This window comes from Chiloscyllium plagiosum, unplaced genomic scaffold (genome assembly GCF_037043375.1).
Source record: "Chiloscyllium plagiosum isolate Xiang-an unplaced genomic scaffold, Cpla_swu_hap1 HiC_scaffold_25, whole genome shotgun sequence".
Lineage (NCBI taxonomy): Eukaryota > Metazoa > Chordata > Chondrichthyes > Orectolobiformes > Hemiscylliidae > Chiloscyllium > Chiloscyllium plagiosum.
The window spans coordinates 5141788-5163090 of record NW_028270163.1 but is presented as its reverse complement, the minus strand read 5'-3'; the positions used below and the strand labels follow the sequence as shown (position 1 = coordinate 5163090).

General features: G+C 47.2%; 1 protein-coding gene across 1 annotated transcript; it reads left to right on the top strand.

The window, feature by feature from the left end:
* Positions 1–1640: 1640 nt before the first annotated feature.
* Positions 1641–20314, top strand: LOC122561910 (galanin receptor 2a-like). The gene is made up of 2 exons (XM_043714237.2): positions 1641–1993; positions 16794–20314. The coding sequence occupies exons 1-2, from the start codon at positions 1641–1643 to the stop codon at positions 17539–17541; spliced, it is 1101 nt and encodes a 366-aa protein (XP_043570172.1). The 3' UTR covers positions 17542–20314.
* The last annotated feature ends 989 nt before the right edge of the window (positions 20315–21303 follow it).

Sequence of the window (21303 nt, the reverse complement as noted above, 5' to 3'; positions counted from 1 at the left end):
AGCTCCCACAAATAGCAGTCAGACCATGATGAGATCATATGTGCTGTAAAGAAGACTCATACTCGACTTGAAACATTAACTCTTTTTTTTTTTCTCTCTCTCTCTACAGATGCTGTCTGACTGCTGAGCTTTTATTTTTGTTTTAGATGATAGCTATTAGTCAAGCCACCATGGATGGCTCCCCTACAACTGATGGAACAGTAAAAATATTGCAGTTGCTGCAAACCTGAAATAAGAACAGAAAGTGCTGGAGAAACTGGCAACATCTGTGGAGAGAGAAAACAGAATTAATGTTTTGAGTCCAAAATGACTCTTCTTTGGAAGCTCCTTACCTTGTTCAAAGTCCTGCTGTGCGGTGGGATCTTTTCCAGCCACCTGATAGGGCCAGAGCTCTCAGGGTCCCAGGCAGCACAGTGACTGCTACGCAATACGTTGGGCTCAGTTGTTCAGGGTGGGACCTGCAGCACCAGATGATTTCCTTATCAATATGTTCTGAGATGTTATTAAACATCTTTAGAACAGGCGAAACCAGAACCCAGGCCTCCTGGGTCAGGGGTAGGGAGGCTACCACTGCACCACAAGAAGCCCTAGATCCAACTTTCTAAGTCAGAGGCATGAATGTTGTGCATGTGACTACAACAAATGTGAACATTAGCGCAGGTCCCTGGACTATCCACACAGACTCAGAACATTCTCGCACACATGCACACACACAAACACAGACAGAGGAACACACAAATACAGGGAACACAGACAGAGGAACACACAAATACAGGGGATTGTACACAAAACACACACACACAGGAACACACACAGACAGAGACACATACATACATACAGGGTAACACACAAATACTGGGGTATATACACACAAAGTTATATGGAACAGACAGACAAAGGAACACAGAAACATACTCACACACATAGGAAGACACATAGCCACGCTCAACAGTGATCATCTCACTTTCTGCAGGCATTAGCCTCCAAACTATGTTCAGTGGTGGCCTCTCCCTCAGGAACTGGGTTCCTTTAATTTATTGTTGCAGCCCGTCCCTGCCATTCATTCCCTCAGCATCTCCACTGGCACTGGGGACGGGGGAGGTGGACAGCAGCAACTGAGGAAGCGAGTCTCACTCGTGTCGTCTTGGTAACAAGCCAGAGAGAGATAGGCAGCTTTAAAAAGGCAGCAGAAAGTGGGAGAGAGGGAGAGGGAGAGAGAGAGAGAAAGGCAGCAGAGAGGAAGTGAGAGAGGGGGAGAGAGAGGGAGAGGGAGAGAGAGGAAGTTTTAAAAAGGCAGCAGTGGGGGGGTAGACAGAGAAAGGGAGAGAGAGAGAAAGGGAGGGATAGGAGAGGAGGGAGAGGGAAAGGGGAAGAGTAGATGACAGCTTTAAAAGGGCAGCAGAGAAGAGGGAGAGAGAGAGAGGGGAGAGGGGAGACAGATGTAAAAGGGCAGCAGAGAGAGAGGGAGGGAGAGAGAGAGGAGGGAGAGGGAGAAAGAGAGAGGAGGGGGTAGAGAGAGAGGTAGAGAGAGGGGAGGGGGTAGAGAGAGAGAGGGGGAGAGCGCAGGTGGGGGGGGGAGAGAGAGAGAGAGAAGAGTGGGGGAGAGAGGAGCTGGGTCTGGGCAGCTGCCAGCGACCGAGATGAATATAAGCCAGAGCTGCAGCTCCTGCCAAGGCTGGGAGGGGAGACCCGAGAGGGTCATCGTGCCTCTGGTCTTCTGTCTAATCTTCCTGCTGGGTACAGTGGGCAACAGCCTGGTCCTAGCTGTGCTCCTTCGGAATGGCCAGATGACCAGCAACACCACCAACCTGTTCATCCTGAACCTGGGCATTGCCGACCTCTGTTTCATCCTGTGCTGTGTGCCCTTCCAGGGCACCATCTACACCCTGGATTCCTGGGTCTTCGGCTCCTTCATGTGCAAGCTCGTCCATTTCTTCATCTACCTGACCGTCTACGCCAGCAGCTTCACCTTGGCCGCAGTCTCCGTCGACAGGTGGGTCCAACACCACCTGGGCAGGGGCTGGAGCAGGGCCCTCTTCAATCAGGGTAGGGATGGGCACTCGGAGGGTGAGGGGGCTTTTCAAACCGGGTAGTATAAGGTATCTAATTAGGAGGGGACAGGATTAGAAATGGGATTGACCCTGAATCTGGGATTAAATCTGGGATTGGGACTAGGACTGTGACACTCTGTGACCCTGAGTGGAATTCAGGAAGGAGCCATTGACAGGATTGAAAGTCACTAATTTCCCCCTCGGTTTGGTTATTGTGTTCCTGGATCTGATCAAGAGTGAGTATCATGTTGCAATCTGTAGGAACAGGGGTAGTCATAATGTGGAGTTGCCGGTGTTGGACTGGAGTGTACAAAGTTGAAAATCACACAACACCAGGTTATAGTCTGACAGGTTTATTTGGAAGCACTAGCTTTCGGAGCACTGCTCCTTCATCAGGTGGTTGTGCTCCGAAAGCTAGTGCTTTCAATTAAACCTGTTGGACTATAACCTGGTGTTGTGTGATTTTTAACTTTGTAGGAACAGGGGCTGTGTGAGTTGGCCCAGTGTGTCTCTCTTGTGTTTCTGTCTTGCTGCTGAGCAGTGATCCATCTCTAACGTCAGCCTATGCTTTCACAATATCTCCTGCCAATCGCAGAAATGACAGGGTTAGGGCTATCAGCAACAGTGTGTGGGGAGAAAGGCCTCCTGTGAACACGCTGAAGAAACCAGTTGGAGTTGGAATCTCTCAGCTTTGTCCATCCAGAGGTTTGTTTAACCTCAGAATCAGTTACAAGCAGGACAGTACAGAGGGTGGTTTTGGAGATGAACGATTTTCAGGAGGTTATTCTGCAATGTCAGCGATTCAGAGGAAAGCTGAAAGAAGCAGATCCAGGAGGCAATTGAATATGAGAGTGTGACAGCACCTTCCAAAATACAGGAAGCTGCTTGAAAAGGTCATACCCTGCTTCCTAAATCACTCCCGTTTGCTTGGTATCTTCAGCCGAGTGCTTTTCCCCTATGGGAATGGGAATGGGTGGAAGGAGGAGCAGACAGATTCTCAAACTCTGGAATGATATCCTGAACACCCCTGCAGTGATCAACAAGTCCTGGGATGGGACAGAATGCAGGAGAATCTGCCTGACAGGCAGAAATGCTGCACCTCCCCCACCCACAGAGAGAGAGAGAGAGACAGACACACACACACACATACAGAGAGAGAGACACACATACACATGCACACAGACAGACACGCACACACACACACACGCAAACACAGACACACACATGCATGCACAGACAGACACATGCACAGACAGACACACACACACACAGACACACGCACACACAGACACACGCACACACACAGACACATGCACACACAGACACACACACAGACACACGCACACACAGACACACACACACACATGCACAGACAGACACATGCACAGACAGACACACACAAACAGACACACGCACACACAGACACGCACACACAGACACACGCACACACACATGCACACACAGACAGACACACACAGACAGACACACGCACACACAGACACACACAGGCAGACACACGCACACACACACACAGACACACACACACAGACAGACACACGCACACACAGACACACATATACACACACACACACACACAGACTGACACACGCAACACACAAACAGACACACAGAGACACACACACGGACATACACACACCATACATACACACACAGACACAAACACAGAAACACACACACACAGGCACAGACACACACAGAGACACAAACACACACATGCATGTACACATACAGACAGACACGCAAACACACAGATACGCGCGCACACACAGATGCACACACATACACACATACCATCCTCTGGAGCAGCCAGTCTGAAAGTATCACATCACAGAATGTACTGAGTGCAGAGAGTTCTAACGAGGACAATCACTCCTCCGTCAGATGAGGCAGAGTAGGCTGGACAGTGTGAACAGGCTAACCTGCTTGGTTGCTAACTCCTTGGCCGATATTGAACAAAGTTTGAACTGGATCTATAGTAAATACAGTTTCAAAAGTGGCATTGATTAGAGATTTCACCAAATACAGTACTAGGTTATTTAAGCGTACTGGATGGATGTTGGGTAGAGATTGCATGAGCAGAATATAAACAGGTAGTACAAGGAAAGGGTGTAGTTTGTGAGAATGTTGAGGTGTTGACTAGATTCCAGGGAATTGACTGTAGTTTTGGGAGAGTTTGGGTGTTGAATGTGGTCTGTTGGGTGAGGTTGATGTTGGGTGTTCCATGTAGTCTGTGGGGAGATTGGGTGTTGAGTGTCGTCTGTGGGGAGATTGGGTGTTGAGTGTAGTCTGTGGGGAGTTTGGGTGTTGAGTGTAGTCTGTGGGGAGATTGGGTGTTGAGTGTAGTCTGTGGGGAGTTTGGGTGTTGAGTGTAGTCTGTGGGGAGTTTGGGAGTTGAGTGTAATCTGTGGGGAGATTGGGTGTTGAGTGTAGTCTGTGGGGAGTTTGGGTGTTGAGTGTAGTCTGTGGGGAGATTGTGTGCTGAGTGTAGTCTGTGGGGAGTTTGTGTGCTGAGTGTAGTCTGTGGGGAGTTTGTGTGCTGAGTGTAGTCTGTGGGGAGATTGTGTGCTGAGTGTAGTCTGTGGGGAGTTTGTGTGCTGAGTGTAGTCTGTGGGGAGTTTGTGTGCTGAGTGTAGTCTGTGGGGAGTTTGTGTGCTGAGTGTAGTCTGTGGGGAGATTGTGTGCTGAGTGTAGTCTGTGGGGAGTTTGGGTGTTGAGTGTAGTCTGTGGGGAGATTGGGTGTTGAGTGTAGTCTGTGGGGAGATTGGGTGTTGAGTGTAGTCTGTGGGGAGTTTGGGTGTTGAGTGTAGTCTGTGGGGAGTTTGGGAGTTGAGTGTAGTCTGTGGGGAGATTGGGTGTTGAGTGTAGTCTGTGGGGAGTTTGGGTGTTGAGTGTAGTCTGTGGGGAGATTGGGTGCTGAGTGTAGTCTGTGTGGAGTTTGGGTGTTGAGTGTAGTCTGTGGGGAGATTGTGTGCTGAGTGTAGTCTGTGGGGAGTTTGTGTGCTGATTGTAGTCTGTGGGGAGATTGGGTGTTGAGTGTAGTCTGTGGGGAGATTGGGTGTTGAGTGTAGTCTGTGGGGAGTTTGTGTGTTGAGTGTAGTCTGTGGGGAGATTGGGTGTTGAGTGTAGTCTGTGGGGAGTTTGTGTGCTGAGTGTAGTCTGTGGGGAGTTTGTGTGCTGATTGTAGTCTGTGGGGAGTTTGTGTGCTGAGTGTAGTCTGTGGGGAGATTGGGTGTTGAGTGTAGTCTGTGGGGAGTTTGTGTGTTGAGTGTAGTCTGTGGGGAGTTTGTGTGTTGAGTGTAGTCTGTGGGGAGTTTGGGAGTTGAGTGTAGTCTGTGGGGAGATTGGGTGTTGAGTGTAGTCTGTGGGGAGATTGGGTGTTGAGTATAGTTTGTGGGGAGTTTGTGTGCTGAGTGTAGTCTGTGGGGAGTTTGTGTGTTGAGAATAGTTTGTGGGGAGTTTGTGTGCTGAGTGTAGTCTGTGGGGTGTTTGTGTGTTGAGTATAGTTTGTGGGGAGTTTGTGTGCTGAGTGTAGTCTGTGGGGAGTTTGTGTGCTGAGTGTAGTCTGTGGGGAGTTTGGGTGTTGAGTGTAGTCTGTGGGGAGTTTGGGTGCTGAGTGTAGTCTGTGGGGAGTTTGGGTGTTGAGTGTAGTCTGTGGGGAGTTTGGGTGTTGAGTGTAGCCTGTGGGGAGTTTGTGTGTTGAGTGTAGTCTGTGGGGAGATTGGGTGTTGAGTGTAGTCTGTGGGGAGATTGGGTGTTGAGTGTAGTCTGTGGGGAGTTTGTGTGTTGAGTGTAGTCTGTGGGGAGATTGGGTGTTGAGTGTAGCCTGTGGGGAGTTTGTGTGTTGAGTGTAGTCTGTGGGGAGATTGGGTGTTGAGTGTAGTCTGTGGGGAGATTGGGTGTTGAGTGTAGTCTGTGGGGAGTTTGGGTGTTGAGTGTAGTCTGTGGGGAGATTGGGTGTTGAGTGTAGCCTGTGGGGAGTTTGTGTGTTGAGTGTAGTCTGTGGGGAGATTGGGTGTTGAGTGTAGTCTGTGGGGAGATTGGGTGTTGAGTGTAGTCTGTGGGGAGTTTGTGTGTTGAGTGTAGTCTGTGGGGAGATTGGGTGTTGAGTGTAGTCTGTGGGGAGTTTGTGTGCTGAGTGTAGTCTGTGGGGAGTTTGGGTGTTGAGTGTAGTCTGTGGTGAGATTGGGAGTTGAGTGTAGTCTGTGGGGAGTTTGTGTGCTGAGTGTAGTCTGTGGGGAGTTTGGGTGTTGAGTGTAGTCTGTGGTGAGATTGGGAGTTGAGTGTAGTCTGTGGGGAGTTTGTGTGCTGAGTGTAGTCTGTGGGGAGTTTGGGTGTTGAGTGTAGTCTGTGGGGAGTTTGGGTGTTGAGTGTAGCCTGTGGGGAGTTTGTGTGTTGAGTGTAGTCTGTGGGGAGATTGGGTGTTGAGTGTAGTCTGTGGGGAGATTGGGTGTTGAGTGTAGTCTGTGGGGAGTTTGTGTGTTGAGTGTAGTCTGTGGGGAGATTGGGTGTTGAGTGTAGTCTGTGGGGAGTTTGTGTGCTGAGTGTAGTCTGTGGGGAGATTGGGTGTTGAGTGTAGTCTGTGGGGAGTTTGGGTGTTGAGTGTAGTCTGTGGTGAGATTGGGAGTTGAGTGTAGTCTGTGGGGAGTTTGTGTGTTGAGTGTAGTCTGTGGGGAGATTGGGTGTTGAGTGTAGTCTGTGGGGAGTTTGTGTGCTGAGTGTAGTCTGTGGGGAGATTGGGTGTTGAGTGTAGTCTGTGGGGAGTTTGGGTGTTGAGTGTAGTCTGTGGTGAGATTGGGTGTTGAGTGTAGTCTGTGGGGAGATTGGGTGTTGAGTATAGTCTGTGGGGAGTTTGGGTGCTGAGTGTAGTCTGTGGGGAGTTTGGGTGTTGAGTGTAGTCTGTGGGGAGATTGGGTGTTGAGTGTAGTCTGTGGGGAGTTTGTGTGTTGAGTGTAGTCTGTGGGGAGTTTGGGTGTTGAGTGTAGTCTGTGGGGAGTTTGGGTGTTGAGTGTAGTCTGTGGGGAGTTTGAGTGTTGAGTGTAGTCTGTGGGGAGTTTGGGAGTTGAGTGTAGTCTGTGGGGAGATTGGGTGTTGAGTGTAGTCTGTGGGGAGATTGGGTGTTGAGTATTGGTTGCAGAAGGAGAAAGTGAGGACTGCAGATGCTGGAGATTAGAGCTGAAAATGTGTTGCTGGAAAAGCGCAGCAGGTCAGGCAGCATCCAAGGAACAGGAGAATCGACGTTTCGGGCATGAGCCCTTCTTCAGGAATGAGAAAAGTGTGCCAAGCAGGCTAAGATAAAAGGTAGGGAGGAGGGACTTGGGGGAGGTGCGTTGGAAATGCGATAGGTGGAAGGAGGTGAGGGTGTGGGTGATAGGCCGGAGTGGAGTGGGGGCGGAGAGGTCAGGAAGAAGATTGCAGGTTAGGAAGGTGGTGCTGAGTTCGAGGGACTTGACTGAGACAAGATGCGGGGAGGGGAAATGAGGAAACTGGAGAAATCCAAGTTCATCCCCTGTGGCTGGAGGGTTCCTAGGCGGAAGATGAGGCGCTCTTCCTCCAGCCGTTGTGGTGCTATGGTCTGGCGATGGAGGAGTCCAAGGACCTGCATGTCCTTGGTGGAGTGGGAGGGGGAGTTGAAGTGTTCAGCCACAGGGTGGTTGGGTTGGTTGGTCCAGGTGTCCCAGAGGTGTTCTCTGAAACATTCCGCAAGTAGGCGGCCTGTCTCCCCAATATAGAGGAGGCCACATTGGGTGCAGCAGATGCAATAAATGATGTGTGTGGAGGTGCAGCTGAATTTGTGGCGGATATGGAAGTATCCCTTGGGGCCTTGGAGGGGAGTAAGGGGGGAGGTGTGGGCAAGTTTTGCATTTCTTGTGGTTGCAGTGGAAGGTGCCGGGAGTGGAGGTTGGGTTGGTGGGTGCTGTGGACCTGACGAGGGAGTCGCGGAGGGAGTGGTCTTTTCTGAACGCTGATAGGGGATGGAGGGAAATATATCCCTGGTGGTGGGTTCCGTTTGGAGGTGGCGGAAATGACGGCGGATGATACGCTGTATATGGAGGTTGGTGGGGTGGTAGATGAGGACCAGTGGGGTTCTGTCCTGGTGGTGGTTGGAGGGGCGGGGCTCAAGGGCGGAGGAGCAGGAAGTGGAGGAGATGCGGTGGAGAGCATCGTCGATCACGTCTGGGGGGAAATGGCCTACGATCTATCAGCCAGCTAAACCATGTTGTCCATGAATCCAGGCCTAGTGATCCTGCAATGATAAGATGATGTCTTCCCCAACATTGCCTCCATAATGTCCAAACCAATATCCAGCAGGAAATATAATGCGATAATAAAGCATGCAGCCTTGGTGTACTGTCCCTGCTGTATTTAATTTGTTCGTGGGCCAGCATTTACTACCAAGAGGACCATCAAGAGTCAGCCACGTTACTGCAGGTCACAGCTGTACAGTCATTGAGGCCTACAGAATAGAGAAAGGTCCTTCAGCCCAACACGTCTGACCAAGTCAAAACCAACCACCTAACTATTCTAATTCAATTTTCCAGCATTTGGCCCATAGCCTTGTATGCCTTGACATTCTAAGTACACATTGCAATACTTCTGCAATGGTACTGGTGTTCCTGCCTCACCTACTCTCCCAGGCAGTGAGTTCCAGCCTCCCACCTTTTCCTCACTTGTATTCTAAACCTCCTATGCCTTCCCCGAGTCCGTGTCTTCTGGTCACTGATCCCTCCATCAAAGGGAAACATTTCTTACCCTGTCTATACCCCTCATAATTTTATACATCTCAATCATGTCTCACTTCAGTCTCCATTGGAGGCGCAGGGTTACAGGAATACAGTGTGGGTGTGAGTCTGGGTGGTGTAGACTTGATGGGCTGAATGGCCTGCTTCCCCACTGTCGGGATTCTCTGATGGTGGCTCAGTGGTTAGCACTGCTGCCTCACAGCTCCAGCAACCTGAGGTTGATTCCAGCCTCAGGCAACTGTCTGTGTGAAGTTTGCACATTCTCCCTGGGTCTGTATGGGTTTCCTCCCACCATCCAGAGATGTGCAGATTAGGTGGATTGGCTGTGGGAAATGCAGAGACGGGGTGTGTTTGTGTGGGATGCTTTTTGGAGGGTTGGTGTGGACTTGATGGGTGAAATGGGGCTTCCACACTGTAGGAAGCTACAAAATCAGTTTGTTCGATAATATTCCTCTGAAGCACCTGAGGAAATGTTACTGTTAAAGTCAAAAATTCTGTTATTGTTGTATTTTAACCAGATTATAAGCAGCAATGATACTGCATGTCTTTACTCTTGGGTGAGCAGTGGCAACGTCACTGGATTAGGAATCCAAAATCCCAGGCCAATGTTCTGGAGGGCATTGCTCCAGTTGGCAGATTTAAATTTGAATTTGATTAAAAATGATACGTCTGAAGTGAAATATGTTAGTCTACTGATGACGATTTAACCACTGTCAATTGCTGGGAAAACCTATCTGACTTACTCATGTCCTTTAGCGAAGGTCTTACCTGGTCTGGCCTACGTGTGACTCCAGACAATGCTTTTTATGCAGTCTACCTGGACATCAGCAAGGTGTTTTGATAAGGTCCCTCATGGGAGACTGACAGTAAAGGTAAGAGCCCATGGGATCCGTGGAAATTTCAAAAACTGGTTCTGCAATTGGTTGAGTGGCGGGAAGTAAAGGATGATGGTTGGGGGTGTTTTCGGACTGCAAGTCTATGCCCAGTGATGTCCCACAGGGGTCAGTGCTGGGGGTCTTGCTGCTTGTACTTTATATAAATGACTTAGATTTAAGTGTGATGGATTCAGCATGTCTTGTGGCAAAAGGAGATATTTGGACAGGTGACCATATGCAAAAGGAGTGGGTTGTAAGGAGTGTCTTGAAGAAGGAAGTGGAGAGATAAATAGCTTAGAATGGGAATAATGGAACGGCTGAAGGAATATCCACCTGGAGGGCAAAGAACATCCATGAAATGTATGCAGCCGGGATTGGCAAAGCAGACAGTGGTTAGCACTGCTGTCTCACAGCTCCAGGGACCTGGATTCAATTCCAGCCTCGCGTGACTGTCTGTGTGGGTTTTCTCCCAGAGTCCAAAGGTGTGCAGGCTAAGTGGATTGGCCATGCTAAATTTTCCCATTGTGGCTGGGGATTTACAGGCTAGATGGGTTAGACACGGTAAATGTGGAGGTACAGAGATGGATAGGTCTGGGAAGGTGCTCTTCAGAGGGTTGGTTTGTTCTTGTTGGGTCAAAAAGCCTGCTTCCACAGAGTAGGGATTGTATTTAGTGCAATATTGAGGGCATTTTCTTCTCCCCACTGAAATGTGGATGGAGTCTGACTAAACTTGCTTAATTCTGGGACACTTACATAAGCAGGTGGAAAATGCTGATAGGCTGGGTTCCTTTGTGTAAAGACCGTTGTCTAATCACTGCATTGCTCTGTAGAGCGCTGTTTCTTCAGATCTTGGTGTGACGTGCTGAAGACCAAAGCGGTGAAATGCCTGTTGAATGATCAAAGGAGTTCAAAGTCATGCTTTAGTCATACAGTGACCACTTTTTAAACTTATTTTACTGGACTAAAAAGGAACTACACTGCTTTCAATCAAGGAAACTGCAATCAATCGGTCGCAGTTTTAAAAATAAAGGTTGAGATGAGATGAGATTCCCTACGATGTAGAAACAGGCCCTTCAGCCCGACAAGTCCACACTGACCGTCTGAAGAGTAACCCACCCAGAATTATTTCCCTCTGACTAATGAGATTCCCTGCAGAGTGGCCCACCACGACAACTATAGAAACCTGGTGAGTATTTCCTTTTAACCTTCTGTCAGTCAGGTAAACTGAGCACTTTGACTAAATCCTTTCACATTTGTGATGACTCCTGGTTACTGGAGTACACGTGTGTTGCATACAAAGTTGTAGCACCTCACATTTATCTAGATTAAACTCCATCTGCCACTCCTTGGCCCATCCGTCCATCTGATCAGAAGATATGTGGAAGTCAGTGTGAGCAAGCAGTAGAAATGGACAGCAGGATTGGCGGTAGGCAGGAGGCATATCGAATGAGAGGGCATATTTCTTTTACATTTTAGAGCTATTTTAAAAGGTTATTTCATTTACCAATATAGGACTTTGGCATTTATCATATTTCAGCATACAGGGTAAAAAGATTGAATTTTATTCTCTGATGATGAAGGTCCAACAGAACCCAACGACAGCTTTTACATTGGTTTCAATGGGAAAATCTGATTCCATTAAAGTTGTTTCAGTTTAAGTCATGCCTTTCTGGAATGAAACGACAACTTGAAGCAAGGACTCACTATAGTTTGTATTGCAACTGAAGCTTCTGTTAACTGTTGCCCAGGCTTCCCCTGGGTTCATTCTCTGAGTAATGCTGTTCCAATCTTGTTGTCTATTGGGCTATCTGGTTCAGAAAGGGTTAATGTTGAACACTACGTTGAGTTCCACTCAACCAAGCGATGTCTTACAGGCTTAGGTGAGGAAAGCGAGAAAGGAGGTTGCTAAGCCGCTGGCGAAGAATATTTGCCTCCTCGCTCTCCACGGGAGACGTACCGGAGGATTGGAAGGAGGCGAATGTTGTTCCTCTTTTCAAGAAGGGTAATAGGGAAATCCCTGGCAATTACAGACCAGTCAGTCTTACATCTGTGGTCAGCAAAGTTTTGGAAAGAATTCTGAGTGATAGGATTTATGACTATTTCGAAAAGCATAGTGTGATTAAAGGCAGTCAGTGTAGCTTTGTGAGGGGCAGGTCATGTCTCACAAATCTTATTGAGTTCTTTGAGGAGGTGACGAGACAGGTCGATGAAGGTCGAGCAGTGGATATGGTGTATATGGACTTCAGCAAGGCATTTGATAAGGTTCCCCATGGTAGGCTCATTCATAAAGTCAGGAAGTATGGGATACAGGGAGGCTAAATGGGTTCAGAACTGGTTGGCTGACAGAAGGCAGAGTGTGGTTGTAGATGGAAAGTATTCTGCCTGGAGGACAGTGTTGAGTGGGGTCCCGCAGGGCTCTGTTCTTGGGCCTCTGCTCTTTGTAGTTTTTATAAATGTCTTCAATGAGGAGGTTGAGGGGTGATTTAGTAAATTTGCAGACAACACAAAGGTTGGAGGTGCTGTTGATAGTATCAAGGGTTATTGCAGGCTACAATGCAACATAGACAGGTTGCAGAGCTGGGCTGAGAGATGGCAGATGGAGTTCAAACTGGATAAATGCGAAGTGATGCATTTTGGAAGGTCGAACTCGAATGCTGAATATAGGATTAAAGACAGGATTCTTGGCAGTGTGGAGAAACAGAGGGATCTGGGTGTGCAAATACATAGATCCCTCAAAGTTGCCACCCAAGTGGATAGGGTTGTTAAGAAAGCATATGGTGTTTTGGCTTTCATTAATAGGGGGATCGAGTTTAAAAGCTGCGAGGTTTTGCTGCAGCTCTACAAGTCCCTGGTGAGACCACACTTGGAATATTGTGTCCAGTTCTGGTTGCCCTACTATAGGAAAATACAGAGGCTTTGGAGAGGGTGCAAAGAAGGTTTACCAGGATGCTACCTGGACTGGAGGGCTTGCCTTATGAAGAAAGGTTGAATAAGCTTGGACTTTTCTCTCTGGAGAGAAGGAGGAAGAGAGGAGATCTGATCGAGGTGTACAAGATAATGAGAGGAATAGATAGAGTCAATAACCAGAGACTTTTCCCCAGGGCTGGATTGACTGGCATGAGGCATCATAGTTTTAAGATATTAGGGGAAAGGTATAGAGGAGACGTCAGAGGTAGGTTCTTTACGCAGAGAGTTGTGAATGCATGGAATGCATTGCCAGCGGTGGTGGTGGAAATAGAGTCATTGGGGACATTTAAGCGACTGCTGGACATGCACATGGAGAGCAGGGAGTTGAGGGGTGCGTAGGTTAAGTTATTTTATTTTACATTAGGATTAACCCTCGGCACAACATCGTGGGCCAAAGGGCCTGTTCTGTGCTGTACTTTTCTATGTTCTATGTTCTATAAGCCAGAACACATTCGGCTCTTCTGGAGTGAACATTATGTCCACAGGTCTCCTCATAGCTTTAGTAACGCTGTCTAACTTAATAACACAATTTGTACTAGTTCATTACCAGGCAATAATCTCCAACTTGTTTAAGTTAAGAGTCCCTTCTCAATTAAGTCTCAGATAGTGGCAGCAAAACTACCCAAACTGTAAGTAGCATCCCAAAACCAAAAATAACATGGTGGCACTGGTGGAATTAGAATTCAACCATACAATCACCAGAATGCACATCTATTTACAGCTTTAAAGAATTTACAGTGTTCAGAATTACTCATGCACCCAGTCAGTAGCTGCAGCAGCTGAACAGTGTGACTCCTTGAAGCTCGACATGGGAGAAGTAGCACTTCCTGATAAAAGTCTTTAACTTCAGACCTGGTAAGAGAAGCACAGACACGTGTGAGCTAGATGCAGATCATACCTGGCAGTTACAGATCTGTCAGGAAATGGGAATCTGTAGGAGCAGGCCCTGCCCTGAATCAGAGGCTCAATGAGGAAGGAAACAGCCTCCTGAGAGTAAAATTTAAAGTTTTCCTCTCATGCAGAAGAGATTTATAATTAATGGTGGAAAATGGGGTGGCAAATAGAAGACCTAAACCCAGAGGTCTCTTCATATTCTGAGTAACATCTCCTATCTTGCCAATGTGATTGCTGATTTGTAATAAACTACAGCCTCTTCCCATTAAAACTCAGTTGGAGGCAGATAACTATTCCAAGTGCAAGCTGCCAGTGGTTGATATCCCAAACCTAAATATAATGCTTTCCATATCCATGAAAAAAAGTGCTTACAACCTCATTCCTTTTGTCTGTAACTCTTCCTTTGTGCCTAGTTTCTCGATAACCTAGAAATGTTGCAGTAGCCTTCTGTGGGAATGTCCCATTTGTTCCATCAGTCTGTGCAATCTCTCTTTGTATCTGAAACTCTCCAGTCCAGGCAACTCCTCTCCAGTACTATCACATCCTTCCAATAATATGGATTCCAGAACTGCACACAATACTCTAGCTGTGACCTGTAAAAACATAGAAATATAGAAAATAAGATCAGGAGTAGGCCATTCAGCCCTTTGTGTCAGCTGCACTATTCAGTCTGACCATGGCCGATCACCCCAACTGTGTTCCCACTTTCTCCTCCACAATCTCTGATCCCTTTAGCCCGAAGAACTAAGAGGAAATTTCACCCGAATTTACACAATTACTATAAAGTGCAGGGCTATGGACCAAGAGTTAGAATTTGGGATGAGATCAGAGAGGTCTCTTACAGCTGACAAGAACATAAAATGGAAAATAGCTTCCTTCTGTCCTTTAGGTTTATGAATGGGGAGCATTTTCCCTTCAATATTACCTGCCAAATCCAGGTCAATGTTGCCAATGTGTCCTACATAGTACGACTGTATTGAGGAAGTAATAGGCAGTAGTAGTGCTCCTAATCTCTGCACCAGAAACTCCCACATCAACACTTATTGACTATGGAAGATGCATTCATAATGTGGCCAAACATTATGTAAATCCTTCCAATACACACGATGGCAGATGGTAAGAGTGGGAGAGATCGCTTGTCAGCCCTCCTACTCAAGGTAATGACAAACCACAATTGTACTTTGTCCATTAACAGCCCCAATGTGATAAAGACCATCCCATCCCCATTTCAATGGATGGTGACATCTTGAAAAATGTCCAGATTACAGAGGAGGAAGTGCTGGATGTCTTGAAACGCATAAAGGTGGATAAATCCCCAGGACCTGATCAGGTGTACCCTAGAATTCTATGGGAAGCTAGAGAAGTAATTGCTGGGCCTTTTGCTGAGATATTTGTATCATCGATAGTCACAGGTGAGGTGCCGGAAGACTGGAGGTTGGCTAACGTGGTGCCACTGTTTCTGAAGGGTGGTAAGGACAAGTCAAGGAACTATAGACTGGTGAACTTGATGTCGGTGGTGGGCAAGTTGTTGGAGGGAATCCTGACGGACAGGGTGTACATGTATTTGGAAAGGCAAGGACTGATTAGGGATAGTCAACACGGCTTTGTGAATGGGAAATCATGTCTCACAAACTTGATTGAGTTTTTGAAGAAATAACATAGAGGATTGATGAGGGCAGAGCAGTAGATGTGATCTATATGGACTTCAGTAAGGCGTTCGACAAAGTTCCCCATGGGAGACTGGTGAGCAAGGTTAGATCTCATGGAATACATGGAGAACTAGCCATTTGGCAACAGAACTGGCTCAAAGGTAGAAGACAGAGGGTGGTGGTGGAGGGTTGTTTTTCAGACTGGAGGCCTGTGACCAGTGGAGTGCCACAAGGATCGGTGCTGGGTCCACTACTTTTCATCATTTATATAAATGATTTGGATGTGAGCATAAGAGGTATAGTTAGTAAGTTTGCAGATGACACCAAAATTGGAGGTGTAGTGGACAGCGAAAAGGGTTACATCAGATTACAACGGGATCTGGATCAAATGGGCCAATGGGCTGAGAAGTGGCAGATGGAGTTTAATTTAGATAAATGCGAGGTGCTACATTTTGTGAAAGCAAATCTTAGCAGGACTTATACACTTAATGGTAAGGTCCTAGGGAGTGTTGCTGAACAAAGAGACCTTGGAGTGCAGGTTCATAGCTCCTTAAAAGTGGAGTCACAGGTAGATAGGATAGTGAAGAAGGCATTTGATATGCTTTCCTTTATTGGTCAGAGTATTGAGTACAGGAGTTGGGAGGTCATGTTGCGGCTGTACAGGACATTGGTTAGGCCACTGTTGAAATAGTGTGTGCAATTCTGGTCTCCTTCCTATCGGAAGGATGTTGTGAAACCTGAAAGGGTTTAGAAAAAATTTACAAGGATGTTGCCAGGGTTGGAGATTTGAGCTACAGGGAGATGCTGAACAGGCTGGGGCTGTTTTCCCTGGAGCATCGGAGGCTGAGGGGTGACCTTATAGAGGTTTACAAAATTATGAGGGGCATGGATAGGATAAAGAGACAAAATCTTTTCCGTGGGGTGGGGAGTCCAGAACTAGAGGGCATAGGTTTAGGGAGAGAGGGGAAAGATATAAAAGAGACCTAAAGGGCAACTTCTCACACAGAGGGTGGTACTTGTATGGAATGAGCTGCCAGAGGAAGTGGTGGAGGCTGGTACAACTACAACATTTAGAAGGCATTTCAATGGGTATATGAATAGGAAGGGTTTGGAGGGATATGGGCTGGGTGCTGGCAGGTGGGACTAGATTGGGTTGGGATATCTGGTCGGCATGGACGGGTTGGACCGAAGGGTTTGTTTCCATGCTGTACATCTCTATGACTCTATGAGGACATTCAGTTCATAAGGGCACAATGGTGATTGGAAAGGGTGACAGCTGGGAGAATGCAGTGGTCTGGATTAACTAAAGTCTATAGATACGGGACTCCTCAAGGGCCTGGCTCATGTTTGCCCTTGCCCAGATACCCTGCTGGTTTATGATGATATGCAAAGCCCATTATCAGGAAGGTAACTAACACAATTCCTTGGATACTCGGTAGACTGTCTTGGCTATAAGAGGGTGAACTATATCTTGTGAGACATCTTGCTGATTCACTTTGATCCTGTTGTGGATAATGTCATCTCCTCAGTCTGCCTCCCTGAATCTCTCGTGTACAATCATTAATCCTGTGGTTTATGACTTGCCCTGTCTTGCAGGTACCTGGCGATTCGCTACCCACTGCGATCCCGGGAGCTGCGGACTCCCCGAAACGCCCTGACCACCATCTGCATCATCTGGGCACTCTCTCTCATCTTTGCTGGCCCTTACCTCAGCTACTATCAGGTGATCCACTACAGAGAGCTGACCCTCTGCTTCCCAGTCTGGGACGACTACAGGCGCAAGATCATGGACATTTCCACCTTCATCTTTGGGTATATCATCCCAGTGTTGATTCTGAGCCTGGCCTATACCAGGACCATCAGGTATCTTTGGACTGCTGTGGATCCCATCGAAGACATGTCTGAATCCAAGAAAGCCAAGCGCAAGGTAACGAAGATGATCATTATCGTGGCTGTCCTGTTCTGTCTCTGCTGGCTGCCCCATCACCTGGTTATCTTGTGTTTCTGGTTCGGCCACTTCCCTCTCAATCAGGCCACCTATGTCTTCAGGCTTTTGTCACACTGCATGTCCTATGCCAACTCCTGCCTCAACCCCATTGTCTACGCCCTGGTCTCCAAACACTTCCGCAAAGGCTTCAAGAAAGTCTTCAACTGCCTCCTGAGGAAAACAGTGGTCAGCAAAGTGCACGTGGTGCAAGTGGCCCATATGGAGGTTGGCTCCACCGAGGCCTTGCACATCACTGAACACCACAACCCAACAAGCAGTCACCAGTGGAGTCAGCCAGCTTCTCCAGGCCATGAGGTGGCACCACCAGGAACTTTCTTGGCCTTCAGTGTGACCTAAACCTCTGAACATGAGCTGAGGGCAGAGGCAGATAGTGAGCTGGGTGGGTGGACTGATTTGCATTCTAAAATTTTCCACACAGACAAAACAAAAAAAGGGATTTGTATTGCACAAGAAGTGGCACTGGTCTGAGGACTATTAGACAGAGACATGTTAAAACAACTGAGATGTGGCTTGTGACACCAACAGTGAAAATATTCTAACAGGCAAACGTGTGTTCAGATACGAGTCCTGCCAATACATGGTCTTGAGCGAGACATTGTGAGGAAGGATTGTTCTGAATGTTAAGTGTGTGTGAATCTTCAAAAAGAACACGCACAGGAACAATGGAACCATGGTTTACTGCACAGCGGTCGTTGTGAAATTATTGACTGATGCATTTTGTTGTACATATTTCCACCCTGCCAAATATGCCGAAATGTCCACAATGTTTTAAAGCTGAGAGTGTTGTTATGAGGAAAGTTGCAACAAATTGTCTTGATTTCTCCTGGCTTGAAAAGATTGAGGGGAGCTGACTAGGATATTTATAATGTTAATAAGTTCTTATCGGACAAATAGAGAGAGAGAGGCACTATTTTCTCTAATGAGAGTAACAGGGATGTGTGGATGTCATTTAATATTTAGAGCCAGGAAAGAATAGTGGGAATCTGAAACCTACCCTCCCTTAGGGTTGTAGTTTCTGTGAGACAGTTGAAATCTTTGAGAGGTGAATCTCCATGTTGTTGTTGGGTATTAAGGAGAAAAAGCAAGTATTAGATTTGAGATATTGATCACACATGATCTCGCTAACTGGCCAAACAGGCCTGAGGGGCAGAATGGCCTTTTCTTTCCCTGTGTGGCCAAGAGCATCAGCCTAACTGAGCTTGGCAAACATTTCCTGAGAGCACCGCCCTTGAAAGGAACTTGTTACTCGTCCCACTCTCCACCAGTAAGAACTAAGAAATGGCTTGCATTTATCTATAACCTTCCCAAGTCTCTCAAACATCGGAAAGTGCTTCACATACAGCGAATGACATTGCAGTCCAGTGCTTGAGTAAATGGAGAAGCTGTTTTTACATAACTATACAAACAACAGTGAGACGTCAACGGAGTCATCTCATCTGGGTGGGATTGGGAATGGGAGGAATTCTAATCAGGACAACGGGCGTTAAAACATTGTTTTTGTTTGAAAAGTAGTATGTGAACGGCAACTATCTCCAGAGGAGGATGTCAATATCCTAGTCCTTTTGAACTGAACTGAAATGGCATTGAGATTATCTGAGGTTCTGAACTGGGCCTTAAGTCTACAACTTGCCTGACTCATCATTCATAGATGAATACTATTGTACTCATTCCTGATGAAGGGATTATGCCTGAAACATTGATTTTCCTGCTCCTCGGATGCTGCCTGACCTGCTGTGCTTTTCCAGCACCACACTCTCGACTCTGATCTCCAGCATCTGCAGTCCTCACTTCTTCCAGCACTAAGGGAATCTGATCAACATTAAGTTGGGTCACTGAGTAGTAACAGGGTGAGATTAGTGAAATTAATGGCTTAATCTTGTGGGTGAGACTTGAGGGTATATTCTATCAGATAGCACCCAGCTGGGGAAAGGATGGTGTTGTAGATATTTCAGGTAAGAGCCAGGGGGGCTACAATAGTATTCATCTGTGAATAATACCACCTCCTTCCCCAGTTCAATAATCAGAGTCCACTCACCAGTGCCTGTTGAATTATAGAACCATAGAATCAGGCCATTCAGCCCATTGCTATACCTGTAACCCATGTACCTGTCTAACTTCACTGGACGAGGAAATTAGGGAGAAACATCCTGTAACCACCAATCCCCCCCGGGACATAATGGAGGGAGGGGAATTATGCTTGGAGATGATGATTGTTGTGAGTGAATATTCAGAAGGTGCCCGGAGAGTTAGAGTCATAGAGCCATAGAGATGAACAGCATGGAAATAGACCCTTCAGTCCAACCTGTCCAAGCCGACCAAATATCCCAACCCAATCTAGTCCCACCTGCCAGCTCCCGGCCCATATCCCTCCAAACCCTTCCTATTCATATACCCATCCAAATGCCTTTCAATTGTTGTAATTGTACCAGCCTCCACCACTTCCTCTGGCAGCTCATTCCATACTCGTACCACCCTCTGTGTGAAAAAGTTGTCCTTTAGGTCTCTTTTATATCTTTCCCCTCTCTCCCTAAACCTATGCCCTCTAGTTCTGGACTCCCCAACCCCAGGGAAAAGACTTTGTCTGTTTATCCTATCCATGCCCCTCATAATCTTGTAAACCTCTATAAGGTCACCCCTCAGCCTCCAACGCTCCAGGAAAAACAGCCCCAGCCTGTTCAGCCTCTCCCTATAGCTCAAATTCTCCAACCCTGGCAATATCCCTGTAAATCTTTTCTGAACCCTTTCAAGTTTCACAACATCTTTCCGATAGGAAGGAGACCAGAATTGCACACAATATTCCAACAGTGGCCTAACCAATGTCCTGTACAGCCACAACATGACCTCCCAACTCCTGTACTCAATACTCTGACCAATAAAGGAAAGCATACCAAACGCCTTCTTCACTATCCTATCTACCTGCGACTCCACTTTCAAGGAGCTATGAACCTGCTTTGTTCAGTTGTTGCGTGAGGTTTTGACACTGCCGTGTTAGCTGTGTCTTTGTAATTCTGTGGCTGTTTTGTCCATCCAGAGGTGGACCTGTGTGTTGCTGGATAGAATTGCGTCAAGGTACCTTAATTCAATAAACTGATGACCCTTGCTTTTTGAATAGACCGCATTTGTCGATTCTTTTGACCGATCTTGAACCAAGAGGCCCCTCTTGAGGGGTCTTAGATCTTCAACACACTCAGCTGTGCCCTGAGCCAGTGCATTGCTGGTCAGTGTGCATGTGGTGCTGATTGTAACAAGTCCTTTCTGTGTCTAACATCACTCTCAATTGTGAAGAAAATAATTGTATCAGTCTGCTGCTGCTTGAAAGAAATGCTGTGTATTGGTTAAATGTTTTCCCTATCTGAATAAGTACTCAATGGATTGCAAGTTTCTCAGCTCTAACACTGACTGATATGCTGACAATAGGAATTACTTCTGTCTAATTTAAATATCCAATCTGCAGGTAAACTCATGTGCAGGCCACTGTGAGGGGTTGGATCATGAAAAGTACATTACAAAAGACTTTCGGATGCCCTGGTTTAGAGCACCATAGTGCTCGAGGGATCCTGCTCTCACTTCCTGTAGTGTGACTCCCTCACTTCCTGTAGTGTGACTCTCTCACTTCCTGTAGTGTGACTCCCTCACTTCCTGTAGTGTGACTCCCTCACTTCCTGTAGTGTGACTCTCTCACTTCCTGTAGTGTGACTCTCTCACTTCCTGTAGTGTGACTCCCTCACTTCCTGTAGTGTGACTCTCTCACTTCCTGTAGTGTGACTCCCTCACTTCCTGTAGGGTATCCCCAACAGTTTGAACCGCGAGTGGCCATTGAACATGAATTGAGGTGTGGAGCGACAACATGGGACGATGGTTAGAATCTGAGCACCAGCCCCAGTGTTCAGGTGCCTGTTCTTGAGGGTGAAGGATGTACTCAGACTGGGGAAGGGGTTACACCAATGACGCACCAACTGGGAGGATGCATCCTCAGAGTGCCATACTGCTACCCAGCGGCAGGCATTCTTGCTGACTTTGCAGAATTCTCTTGACAGTTACAGAATTGTTTCTGTTAATCGAGGCCTGAGTGAGTGCTGGCAGAACGCGGTCTACCCA